Source organism: Oncorhynchus mykiss, chromosome 27 (genome assembly GCF_057628025.1).
Source record: "Oncorhynchus mykiss isolate SJ-2025 chromosome 27, ASM5762802v1, whole genome shotgun sequence".
In the NCBI taxonomy this organism is placed as follows: Eukaryota; Metazoa; Chordata; class Actinopteri; order Salmoniformes; family Salmonidae; genus Oncorhynchus; species Oncorhynchus mykiss.
This window is the reverse complement of record NC_143048.1, coordinates 20684863-20698373: the sequence shown is the minus strand read 5'-3', so window position 1 is coordinate 20698373 and position 13511 is coordinate 20684863. Positions and strand designations below refer to the sequence as shown.

Sequence of the window (13511 nt, the reverse complement as noted above, 5' to 3'; positions counted from 1 at the left end):
TAAACATTAATATCACTGTTTGGGTACTAACAGACCATAGCTAGTCTAGATAAACATCAACATCACTGTTTGGGTACAGCAGACCTGCAGTACTTTGGTAAAGCAGCCCTAGCTAGTCTAGATAAACATCAACATCACTGTTTGGGTACAGCAGACCTGCAGTACTTTGGTAAAGCAGCCCTAGCTAGTCTAGATAAACATCAACATCACTGTTTGGGTACAGCAGACCTGCAGTACTTTGGTAAAGCAGCTCTAGCTAGTCTAGATAAACATCAACATCACTGTTTGGGTACAGCAGACCTGCAGTACTTTGGTAAAGCAGCCCTAGCTAGTCTAGATAAACATATCACTGTTTGGGTACTAACAGACCATAGCTAGTCTAGATAAACATCAACATCACTGTTTGGGTACAGCAGACCTGCAGTACTTTGGTAAAGCAGCCCTAGCTAGTCTAGATAAACATCAACATCACTGTTTGGGTACTAACAGACCATAGCTAGCTAGATAAACTTGAACAAAACCTTCCCATGCTGGTTTACAATCAAGGGTTTTGTTTTCTGTCTGAAACTAAAAGTAATTATCCAGCTGTAGTTTAAACGTTACAGTGATCCGGGGTTCATTGAAAACCAATAAAAGTAATAATCTCTGGTTTCCCCAGCTTTGGCTAAATGGGTGAGAGTAGAGTGAATGGTCAAGCAGTAGTCTGACTAAAGGTGTAGGGATGAGGATAATTCAGGACTATTTATTTCTAGATAAATGGAAACGCAGACCTTTTGTTCAGCTTGGCTTCTGTAACTGATGTTAAATGTCATTTCAAAAGATTTATAAAGACATTCTCGCCTGTGTATGAATACCTTATGGGTGCAATTTCTGTGAGATTCTTTTTATGATACGAAAAGCTTCAGAGGCTCAATGCTGTGAGGCCACCGGTTAGCTGCACGGTGTTCATGCTTCTGTTAATGGAGCAGTTCTGATTGCTGTGCTGTTTTCTTAACCCGCAGCATTGGATGGGACATAAAACAGTAGAAACAGCCACAAAAATATATACATCTTTTGAATAACAGACTCGTAACAAATGCAGTTCAAATGGCCAACTGTAATTGCCCTATTATATACAGTTGTGTGTCTTTCTCCGCTCATTCCATAGTAGCTCTCTCTCTCGAGACGTCAGCAAAATAATAAAGCAGCTCAAAACAGCCCAGACAGCCTTTTGCCTTGCTGGAAATCACAGCTCTACCGTGTAGAGGTATAATTTGTCTCTCTGCTTGGAGGGAGGGAGGGAGAGAGGGAGAGAGACCCCCCCCCCCCCCCCCCCCCCCCGTTTTGGGCAGTGACATGTTGTGGTGGTCAGAGGAGGTATGGATGGATGACAGGAGCCACACTACCCAACCCTGCACAGGAGGATGAGTGCCCTTAAATGTTACACTCCCTGTAGGGACTGGGTAGGCACACTGGTTGTGGTGCAGTGGTTTATTGTTGCCTAGCGGGAACTATCCAGAAGCCTGCATCCATCTTAAGGCCATTGCTTTCATAGATCACTATCCAACTGAGCATTCGAGGAGAGAAATACATTTAAAGACCTGAGGGCATGTGCCGTTTTTCACTTCTTCCCACTTTGTTTTTCCTCTGGAATATATACTGGGTGTTGTCGCTAAGCATTTGATTATAGGTCTCCATCCATCCATCTCTCTCTCTCTTCATCTCTGATGGCCTCTGCCTTTCGTTTCCTCAGCCCTCTGACGGAACACCTCCTTTTCACGACCTCACAAGCCGATTGTTTCTCCGCACCGGCTTGTCGAGGATAAAACCAAACTGAGGGTGGAGGAATGCTGCTTGTGCAGCCTGGTTCCAACAGGAACGTTTAGCTGGGTCAGATAAAGGACCTTAATTGAATGGAGGAGGAAGTGTAGGAAGTGTAGGTTCGGCACTAACGTCTTCTCCTCATGTGGGGGCTAGGGCTGCTGTGAACTGATGTTTTTGTTCCTGCAGATGTGGTAGATAACGGGTGATGTTGGAGTTCAGTGAGAGCTTTAAGATTCTGCAACATTCCATCTTGTGATCAATGCGTTTCAATTATTTGAGTTGTTCTGAGAAAGCCGACGCTGTTAAGGCATTTTGGTGTCTGTTGTGAAAAACTCTATTCAGTCACCAGCCTTGGTGCTGAAATGTTCTCATAATGCTTTTCCTGTCCTGAATTAACCTCCGTGGAGAATATCAGTGCCTTTTTGAGCCTATTTGGCAAAGCCTGGCTTCATAAGAGCCAGGCTGCAGTGACGGCTGCACCTAGAGAGAGACCCTGTCACACATATGACTGAATCATGCTTGGGGTGGTAGTTGTCCTTGTCTACAGAGCAGTAGCACAGTTAGATTGCTGTGTTCATTACAATTATTGTCCCACTAGTGTGATGCAATGAAGCTCTGCTATTTATAACAAACACAGTGTGTGCCTTTGGCATCAGCTGTTATTTTATGACATGGGGTTGTCGTCACTTTCGTGTGTGTCAAGCTGTTCCATGTGGAGGGCACCAGATGGCGCCCCCCTCTATCTGCCAGCTCACACTGGCGTCATTGTGGTATCCAGGGGAGTCTGAGGATCGAGTGTCTACAGTGCTACGTGCCTCAGCACAGTTGGAGCAACCATGTGTTTTCCTATATCATATGTCTTCCAGTTGACGGAGGTCTGTTGACAAAAAGTTTACACAGTAAATGACTCACATTTTTATCTGATCTAAGTGCATCTGATTTACATCTGACTTGTTCCCTACTGTTACAATTAGGAAACCAGACTGTTCTTGTCACAAACCGGCAGAGGCCATTTTGGAGACTTGGGAGTTCCAGTAGCATGTACCCTGTTTGTCTGTGAATAGTAGTTTTATCATCAGGGAAGCCATTCTGTACCCTCTGGCCCCGTGCCGGCTGACCCTACAATGTAAACTGGGAGAAGCCAGGCATTTTAATTGTGTTTGGGAATATGATCCGGCTGAGCCTCCGAAGTCAGCTTTTTATTATTTTGTGTGTGTGTGTGTGTGTGTGTGTGTGTGTGTGTGTGTGTGTGTGTGTGTGTGTGTGTGTGTGTGTGTGTGTGTGTGTGTGTGTGTGTGTGTCATCCCATCTCTTGGGACATGCTGTCAGCTCCTTCAGACAACCCTGATTATCAGTCCCTGAGAGAGTATTTGAGAGGACCAGGGCCCATATTCACAAAGTGTCTTAGAGTAGGAGTGCTGATCTAGGAACAGTTCAGCCTGTTAAATCATAATGAATAAGAGGGCAGACCTGGATCAGCACGCTTCGTAAATACGGGACCTGGACTCCTTTCAACAGATTTTGAATACTACAGGACAATACTATTGACACCACAAGAAACTGGGCATGACACTCCAGTCTGCATGGAAATGGGAATGTCCCCCTCATTCTCCCTCCAGCCAGCCCTGCATATTTCTCTGAGCTTAACAGGATCTTAGTGGGTTATTACCATATTGTATGGTCTGTTAAAGGGGATACTGCCTACAGTATTCATTACATTGTCTATATGTTAGTCGCTGACAGTGATTATCATATAGGTTGGGATCTGGTAGTGGTCTACAATAATAATAATAATCCAGACAGTCTTTCCTCTCGGAGGCTGACTGTGTGAATTCCACACAGCAAATCTGTCAAGTGAAGATGAATGTGTATCATCTGACTCCCACTCACTCACTCACTCACTCACTCACTCACTCACTCACTCACTCACTCACTCACTCACTCAGATTAGCTGAAATCCCGAGGAGTTGTGCTTCTTAATCTACATATTTAGAACAATGACTCTGGTTAAGCCTATGAGACCATCTCAGTCTGACTGCTGCTGAACTGAGAGAATCATGTTCCTGCTTCAGTCCTGGGCTGCCTTTACTAAGGCATTACAAAAGACAGAGAAAATGTATGTGGCTCAGTCTTTCTGCTGTTCCCATTCATTTGACTTTAAACCTCGCTGTAAAATGGGAGGGAATAGCGTAATCACAAAAACCTAATTCCCTAAGAATGAGTTATTATTACTGGGCAAGCGATGTGTACCCTCCCAGCCAGATTATGGGAACTCTTTGTACTATGGCCCAGTACGGTGACTGACTAAAGCCTCTTTGTGTGTGTGCATTGTGTCCGCATTGCAGACATGTATTTTTATGGATCTTCCAATTTAAAAAAAGTATTTGAGTGTGTGCATCCCTTTGTGCAGTATGCCCTGTCCCCTCACAGATGCCTGTGACATGCGCGCGCACACACACACACACACTCACACACTGGAAAGACTCTTCTGCCCTGCTGCAGTACCAGTCTGGCCCTGGTACTGGCAGCTGAGAAGCTAGGGGGGTTGGACGGGGGCAGAGAGTGGTGCCAGAGCATGAGGCGCCTGCAGCCTGTGTGAGCACTAAGGGATGAGCTGTGCTTAAATTAAACTCTTCCTTCCTGACAGTTTGACTATTAGTGACACAAGAGTGTGCGTGTGTGTGTGTGTGCACGTGGATGCACATGCATGCACAACATCTGTGTGTGCATTGTGGAGCACAGCTGTGGCTGTGTAGAATGAGGACAGCATGGGCTTGTTTAAAAGGCGACAGGGCAGATGTTGTAAAGCTTCCAGCAGCATCTCTCCTGAAGGAAGGAGGGAGAGGACATCACTACTTCTACATCTGCATCTAATCTGCATGGGCTGCACACTGTGGTCAGAACTGAGAAAGGGGTGGGATTATTCAAATATACACCACACAGAGTGGTTGGCAATGAGTCAAGGGGCATGTCTATGCAAAACAGAGACCTAAAGTCTGTAGCAAGGGGTCTGGTTATGCAGATTTGATATCAATTGATTGGATGAGGGTAGGAAAAATGGGTGTGTTTATGTAATGAGGTGTATTCTGCGAGAGGTGATGTGACCGCAGGACGGAGGAGCTTTTCAAGGCCTGTTTACTGTCTCCTCCTCCTCTGATCTGTCTGTTCTTATTGGGGGCTTTTATTTGCATGTCGTTGTGGTCCTAAAGGAGAAAATGGCAGCAAACTCTGAAACAAACAGCGACTACGAGGTATGTGTTGTTGTGTTTGTCTGTTGCACTCTGCATAAATATGTGTGAGAGTGAGTGAGTTAATGGTGTGTAGTGTTTACATCTTCATTCTCTGCTAGAGTATTGTAATGAAACTATTTGTCTTGTCAGCAATGCCAGTTTCTCCCCTGAGTATATACTTGAAGTTCACCACTATAATCACACAGTCTGCAACACAACACTACAAGTTGCATTCAGTCAGTTTGGTATAAATATCAGTCTGTGTGTGTTCTCTGTGTGAACATAATTCTGCATTAGGCTTGATCTTTTTTTTCTCAACTCAGCTTTATACTGTGAAGTGTTTGGTTTGATATGCATGGCTTCCTATTACTGTAAACACATGTTGGTTGTTGTTACTATGTGTTATTGTTGGGTGCTTGTTGCCTGTTGTGAGAGGGGAACCATCACTTTTCCATAGGGATGTCAATGTTGATTAGATGTAGTAACAGCTGAATGCACTGAGAGTGTTTTGGATTTGGAGAGTTAGCCTACCTGCTGCTGATGCTGCAGATGTTATTAACTGGGGCACTGGGTCTCTCTGCCTGTCTGATAGTGTCAGTTGAATGGCATTTTGCTCAAGTCTTAGAGCACCGGTCTACTGTAGATGTACTGTAGTCAATATGGGTATTTCCAGGGTTGGGGAGTAACTGATTACATGTAATCGGATTTACAATTTTCTTTTTTTTAACATTACCAGCAGAAATATTGTAATCAGATTAGATACTTTTGCAAAACTAGTTGATTACTTCTTGGATTATTTTAAATTCAGAAAGGTTGTTTGAAAAAATACGTTGACATCTTTCTGTTTTCTCAACATTCAATTCTGCATTTAAAAAGGTTTTAAATCTCAGAGATCACTATGATGACACACCAAATGTGTCTGATGAATCGTTTTTGTCTTCTAATCCCTTTTAAAGGGAAAGTAATCCAAATGTAAATAATCAGATTACGTTACTGAGTTTGGGTAATCCGAAAGTTATGTTACTGATTACAATACTTTATACACTCCATGGCCCCCTCTGTATGTATGACAACTAAGATGAGCACCTGACTTCCCTTTGGCTGTTCTGGCAGATCTGTGTGTGTGTGTGTGTGTGTGTGTGTGTATGTATTGGCAGCTCTCCTCTCCTCCCCCCATCTATCTCTCTGCCTTCCTGCCTCTCTCGCTCTCTCCATCTCTCCATTCTGTCTCATTAATAGCCCAGTCTCACTCAGACACACAGAGCTCTGCTGTGCTGATTTAAACAACCACAGCATTCACATAGAGCAGAGAAAAGCACACATGCTCACTGCATCACCACCTGCACCTGGGTGAGTCACAAGGGTGAACCTCACTGGTGTTCTACACAAACATGAAACCAAACACTCCACAATGTGCAGACATTATAAAGGGAATTCGCTCATAAATGAGATTGGGGTAATAGCCTATGTTCCAAAATGAGTGTTTATAGGTGAATCCCACAGAACAAGAACTCATTATATTTAGATGTTGTTTGGATGTTCTGAGTCTACTGTATGTTTAAATGTGTCACAACAGACTCGCAGGACTTGGGTGGCCAATGGGGCATCTCCCGTCTAGTCTGCAGAACATCCCAGTAAAATACAGTTTGGATTTCACAGGGGCATTGAAGCCTCTCCTTTCACTGAAGACACTGGAAAATAAAGCACGACCTCCAGAAGGAGGGGAAATGAACATGTTCTGAAGTAAATGCCCAGTCTATGACTATACTCCCACTTAAGAAGGTTGTTTTCACAACCGGACATTGAATGATGACACCATAATTACCATACTGTAGTTTTAGTAGATAGAAATAACTAGACTGACATTTGAATTTCCTGCAGTAGAAATGTGTTTTCATCACACCAGGTCAATAACAACATACTGTACAGTTTTTTTTTATGGCTCTCTGGGGCTTGTGATAGCAATTCCCATGTCTGCACACACTTCTGCAGAGTGGTCAATAGCTGGCACAGCCACAAAGTCATAAAATCTGATCTTAACCGTAACCACACACCCTAATGCCCTAACCTTTAAGACCAAAAAGCACATTTTTGTTTCTATACATTTTTACGATATAGCCAATTTTGACTTTGCAGCTGGCCTATCTAAAGAGAAATGTCTTGGTTCTGTTTCCAGGAAAAGACACACACACACACACACACACCATGTCCTATGTAAAGCACTTAGCTGCCTGGTCCCCTGAGTGCAACATTACATGCTACTCCTCCTCATCTCTCAACACAGTGGCAGGTCAACACAGTGGCAGGTCAGCACAGTGGCAGGTCAGCACAGTGGCAGGTCAGCACAGTGGCAGGTCAGCACAGTGGCAGGTCAGCACAGTGGCAGGTCAGCACAGTGGCAGGTCAGCACAGTGGCAGGTAAACCCTCTACCTCGCTCCATCAGTAACAAACCAGGGTATTGTTGCCAACCACAACTACTGTTATGTTCAATTTGGTTTCATGTCCTTTTATTGTTTCTCTGAGACTGTATTATATAGTCTAACCAACCATCCACCTTTTAGTCCGTCGGTCAGGGGAAAAAGTTTGTTCCCACAACCCATAATTTCTTCCCCTTTTTTGGACTTAGTTGGTGGTATGTTGACAATGGGCCCTTTGAGGGCAGACAGACAGTGAGTTGATTGAAGTACCCTCCTAAAGGTGAACATTAGCTTCTTCAATAAGCATGTGAAGGAACCCCATAACATGCCATTCAAAAGGGCTTATAACAACTCATTCAAGAGTTAAGTACCTTCCACCAAAGTGGGTGCAGAGTAAAATGCATCATGTGCCCACGGACCAGAGTGGAATTGTTATATGCTGGCTTCATTATGGCATGTTGTTACTCGTAATGACCTGAACTATACAGATAGAAAAGTTTGAGATCACCAATTGTTGTCACGTGTAGTTATTGTGACAGGACATTGCCTGGCTGAGAAGTCTGATTCTGTACTGTAGAGATTTTTACCCATGACATTTTCTTTAGAGCAGAGAAATATTTTGTTGTGTTGGACTGACTGCTCTGTAAAATCTGTGGAATGAAACTTTTAAGATAAGATCACAAGATCACAAACCTTCATACAAATCATAAACAGCTGACATACTACACGTTTCTGACTGCAGCTGTTGAGTTTTCCACAACATCTGTGGAAGTATTTTGCAGTTAAGTGCCTTAGTTATTGCTCAAGGGGCTGGCCACTGCAGCAGTATGCCACCTTGGACTTGAACCAGAAACTTTCTGGTTTCATCTGGTTGGTATGCACCGACTGCACTATATACAGTGCATTCGGAAAGTATTCAGACCCCTTGACTTTTTCCACATTTTGTTATGTTATAGCCTTATTCTAAAATGGATTAAATACAATAAAATCCTCAGCAATCTACACACAATACCCCATAATGACAAAGCCAAAACCGGTTTTAAGAAATTTTTGCCAATAATAAAATAATTGAATACCTTATTTATAAGTATTCAGACCCTTTGCTATGAGACTCTAAGTTTAGCTCTGGTGCATTCTGTTTCCATTGATCATCCTTGAGATGTTTCTACAATTTGATTGGAGTCCACCTGTGATACATTAAATTGATTGGATATGATTTGGAAAGGCACACACTTGTCTATAAGGTCCCACAGTTGACAGTGCATGTCAGAGCAAAAACCAAGCCACGAGGTCGAAGGAATTGTTCATAGAGCCCCGAGACCGGATTGTGTCGAGGCACAGATCTGGGGAAGAGTACCAAAACATTTCTGCAGCATTGAAGGTCCCCAAGAACACTGTGACCTCAATCATTCTTAGATGGAAGACGTTTGGAACCACCAAGACTCTTCCTAGAGCTGGCCGCCCAGCCTAACTGCGTAATCGGGGGAGAAGGGCCTTGCTCAGGGAGGGTTCCTCTGTGGAGATGGGAAAACAACCATCTCTGCAGCACTCTACCAATCAGGCCTTTATGGTAGAGTGGCTAGACGGAAGCCACTCCTCAGTAAAAGGCACATGACAGCCTGCTTGGAGTTTGCCAAAAGACACCTGAAGACTCTGTCCATGAGAAACAAGATTCTCTGGTCTGATGAAACCAATGTTGAACTCTTTGGCCTGAATGCCAAGTGTCACGTCTGGAGGAAACAAGGCACCATCCCTATGGTGAAGCATGGTGGTGGCAGCATCATGCTGTGGGGAGGTTTTTCATTGGCAGGGTCCTGGGAGACTAGTCGGGATCGAGGCAAAGATGAACGGAGCAAAGTCAGAGAGATCCTTGATGAAATCCTGCTCCAGAGTGCTCAGGACTTTAGACTGGGGCGACTGGGGCGACTGGGGCGACGGTTCACCTTCCGACAGGACAACGACAACAATGAGTGGCTTCGGGACAATGTCATTGAGTGGCCCAGCCAGAGCCCTGACTTGAACCGATCAACCATCTCTGGAGAGACCTGAAAATCGCTGTGCCCCAACGCTCCCCATCCAACATGACAGAGCTTGAGAGGATCTGCAGAGAAGAATGTGAGAAACTCCCCATATACAAGTGTCCCAAGCTTGTAGCGTCATACCCAAGAAGACTTGAGACTGTAATCACTGCCAAAGGTGCTTCAACAAAGTACTGAGTAAATGGTCTGAATACTTATGTAAATGTGATATTTCTGTTTTTAGCCATTTATAAAAACCTATTTTTTTCTTTGTCATTATGGGGTATTGTGTGTAGATTGAGGTGAAAAAACAACAATCTAATACATTTTAGAATAAGGCTGTAACCTAAACATTTTGAAAAAGTCAAGGGGTCTGAATACTTTCCGAAGGCACTCAGTACAGCATATGAGACCACCAGGCTAATCTTACTGGAGGTGTCATTGTATTAGTTTCCTGTGGTGTGATTTCTATGTTGGTCTGGCTCAGCTCCACCATAGGTTGGGTGTTTTATAGCTAGTCGACAGTGTTTTTTCCTAAACTTATTGGTGCATCAGCCTCTGGAACTATGTTGAGTTCAGATGCTCAGCTGTAGCCCTGTTGGCTGACTGGGTTGTTTCAGGTATACGTCAAGAGAGCGTTCAGATATATAGCCTAATTTGTTTCTGACTGTATGCTTTAGATTTCTCCTCTCCTTTTCCCAGGAATAATGTGATTTAAATCAAATGGAATGCAATGGAATAAGAAGTTAAATGAAGATGTAAACTGTAGAGTTATGTGACTTAATTTACCAAGACAAATTTTGGTCAACGTGACTATCATTTTCATTATGACAGCCTCTTTGTCTATTCTTGTTAGTTGTGATGAATTCAGTTTGACTGATTCTCTCTGACTGTATGTATGACTGTATGTAGTCTGCTCTCCCTTCCTTTCTTTCTTAAGGATTTGAGGTTGTCTTATTATGTTGAACCCATGATAAGCACATCAAAGTGATCTAATGGAAAGTCCCATGAGAAATAAATGTCCAGCGTATTTTCCCAACAAAGCACGGTACGTACATGAGATAAATGGATGGAATAATTCTAAACACAGTTGCGTAATAGGCCTAGTGTTATGTTAGGGAGGTTGCAGCAGTTCAATGCATAACTCTGTAAAGTCATTAGTGTATGTGTGTCTCCCATGAAGGCAAGTGAATAAGTACACACTTGGGACAGGGTAGAGAATCGGGAGATGAAGGCTCAGAAGGAAAGCATGCGTGGGTGACGAAACACTTGGAACTGTATTTGTGACTGATGCTACCCTACCTCTCTAGATTGAGCTGTTCATTAACAGAGAGCAGGATACATGATCCTGTTCGCCCTCTCTCCTCCCTCATCCTCATATCCTGCAGCAATGCAAGAGGGTGAAAGGGGGCCAGTAATCCCAAGGTTAACCCACTCCAGAGTACTCTGTGCCAGGCATGCCAAGTAGCCCTGATGGACATGCTGCCCAGGCTGACTGACTGGGTGATGTCACCAGTCCAACTCTGCTCCCTGACCGTCACTACCACTATTGTTTTGCTGTCTGTGTTAAGGCTCTTATATTCAGTATAATCTGAGATTCCTCCTCTTTATCCCTCTCTTTATCTCTCTCCTCTCACTATTGGTTTCTATCTGTTTTCTCTCTCTCCCTCCCTTGATATGCCATCTCTTTTCTTCTCACTTTATGTCAAACTGTTGAATAAAGACCTCATGAGACAGTGTTCTTTTGGAAGCGAGGCAGCCAGCCATGCAGGCCGGTAAAGAGAGGAGAGTTCCATCCATCTACAAGGAAATTCCTTGATCATCATCCCTTAAATCCTTTCAGCTGTGGCTGCGGTCTCTTAAGACTTTAATGCTAAAGATAATCACACAATCCAGTGTTTGACAGCCCAACTGATACACCTGGGCTTTTCAGGCAGTGTAACCAGAGATGAGTGGCCTCAAAAGTTAGGAAGTTGGTGTTATTGGGATGGTGTGGTTTGGACAGCCTGATCCTGTGAACCGTGATGGGTGCGTGGGCCGTGGATGGATTTCATGTCTATGTGGCTGATAGGACTAGGAGCCCCAGGGCGGTGGGACAGCCAGGCAGCTCGATGGGGCTGAAGGACACAGTGTCCTGGTTCAGAGGGGGTATATAGGCAGGGGATGCTGGGCACTCCGGACCATTTCCCGGGGGAGGGCATGAAGAGCTGGTTGAGAGGTGGCAAGAGAGCAAGGCTGTTACATCTCATACAGGGTAACACAGGTGAGGTACTGCAGGAGAACAGGTGAGTTATTGGTCTGAAGATGATTTTTTAAAATTGAGTCTGAGTTTTTTGTTGTTGTTAAGGACATCATATAAATGTAGTCTAGTTGGAGTACACCCAGGATTAGTTCATTTCTTATAAAGTAAACTTTTTTGTAAGTTTGGATTGTCTTTTAATTGTTTAAAGATTGATTACAAAGACTGCATTATCTTTAGATATATGTCATCAATCAGACTTGTCCTTCAGGTTTTTAAATGGTAGAGCAGAGAAGTGTTCAGAATCTGACAATTATCCTCTCTGTGTGGCAAGTAAAAGATTTAGAAAATGTTTGATCTGAAAACCATTCCACACACATCTCTGCTCCAGAGTTGATAGTGTTGGTTGTTATTGACCTGGGACGCTGTTAACTGGGTCACATGGTGGGTTGTCCATGTTGGGCAATAGATTGGACATTGATCCATGTGGTTTGGTCAGAGAAAAGCAGACCAGAGGAAAACAGGTCAATTGTCCTCTAATCTGTGAGACTATTCATTTCCTTTCCTCTCTGTCCTCTCTGCTCCTAATCCCAATCCCTGTGTAATTAAAACCTTGTTGGGATGACTTTGAAAACCTTGTTGGGATGACTTGGAAATCCTTGTCTTGAAAACCCTGCATGGCCTTGCTGTGAACTTTGAGTGTTAGTATGCATGCGTATTTCAGTTTTTACTTTCAGTAAAGACATTTCCACTCTACCTGATGCAACTGCAGCCGGATCAGTTCATTTCATCTGCTTCAGTAACAGTGCTTTGTTAGACCCCCTGAATGGGAAGAAGTCAGAATCAGTTAAACTAAGTGCAGCTGGACAAATAAACAACATTAGGCTGAGAGTACTGCTGGAGTGGAATGACCAGACAGAATAGATCCCTGCCCATACCAACATTATTTCTGGACATTGCTGAAACAATTCTTTCCACACACCACTCTGAATACAACTCAATCACCCTGTGGGCTACTCCAGCGGACAGCCATGTTGCTTACTCTGGCATCCAACAGCCATGTCATTTTCTACAGCTGGATCCAGACGTCTGTGTCTCACTACACACTCGTTGTTCATTTAATTCAAGTTTATTTAATCATTTCATTTATTTATTATTATTATTATTTTTCTTTCAACCCTTTTGTACTGGTCTGTTCTACACAAAACACCATCATGCAACGCTATCCTGTTGTCACGCCAACCTACCCTTCCACTTCCTCCATCCCCATTCCCCATGCCTCGTTCTGTTTGGTCCTTCCAATCCTTACTTCCCTGTTGCCCCTGCTCCTTGCCCTGCCCCTCTCCACTCCAAATACATGTTCTCTCCTGGTTGGAGATTGCAGAGTGCACTGTAGCCCCGGTAGCAATGGAGGACAGTGACCGTGAGGCTCACTCATCATCAGATGACCAGGACTCTGCCCCGCCATCCCCTGGCCACACCAGGGACCACCACCATCAGACCGAACAGGTACCAGTGATCAGACCAGATATGGGTCAAATAAATATGCCAAGTACTTTCCAAATATTTGAGCTGCTGTGCTTGATTTAGTTGGACTGGCACAATGAATGGAACAAATGGAATAGTCCAAAAAGTTCAAAATTCTAAGCTAAATCAAGTGCACCTCAAATACTTTGAAGTATTTTACATATTTGTATAGGTCTCTCAGTGACGTCCCCAGAAATCCCCATCGCCCCCCTCCTAAGCCCTATCCACTCTTAAGTGTCATACGCAACACAGTGATGTTGTGGCAGGATGTTTCAT

The 13511-nt window shown here is 43.9% G+C and overlaps 1 protein-coding gene across 3 annotated transcripts in view; it reads left to right on the top strand.

The window, feature by feature from the left end:
- The first annotated feature begins 4819 nt into the window (after positions 1-4819).
- LOC110507706 (septin-4) overlaps positions 4820-13511 on the top strand; it is a 28681-nt gene continuing 19989 nt past the window's right edge. Inside the window, exons 1-2 of one of the 3 annotated variants that reach the window (XM_036965595.2) lie at positions 11647-11754; positions 13093-13217. In XM_036965595.2, the coding sequence (XP_036821490.1) occupies positions 13116-13217 (102 nt within the window). In that variant the 5' untranslated portion in view covers positions 11647-11754; positions 13093-13115. Of the gene's footprint in view, positions 5055-11646; positions 11755-12904; positions 13218-13511 lie in introns of those variants that run through there. The other 2 variants (XM_036965599.2, XM_036965593.2) reach the window with 2 other exon arrangements.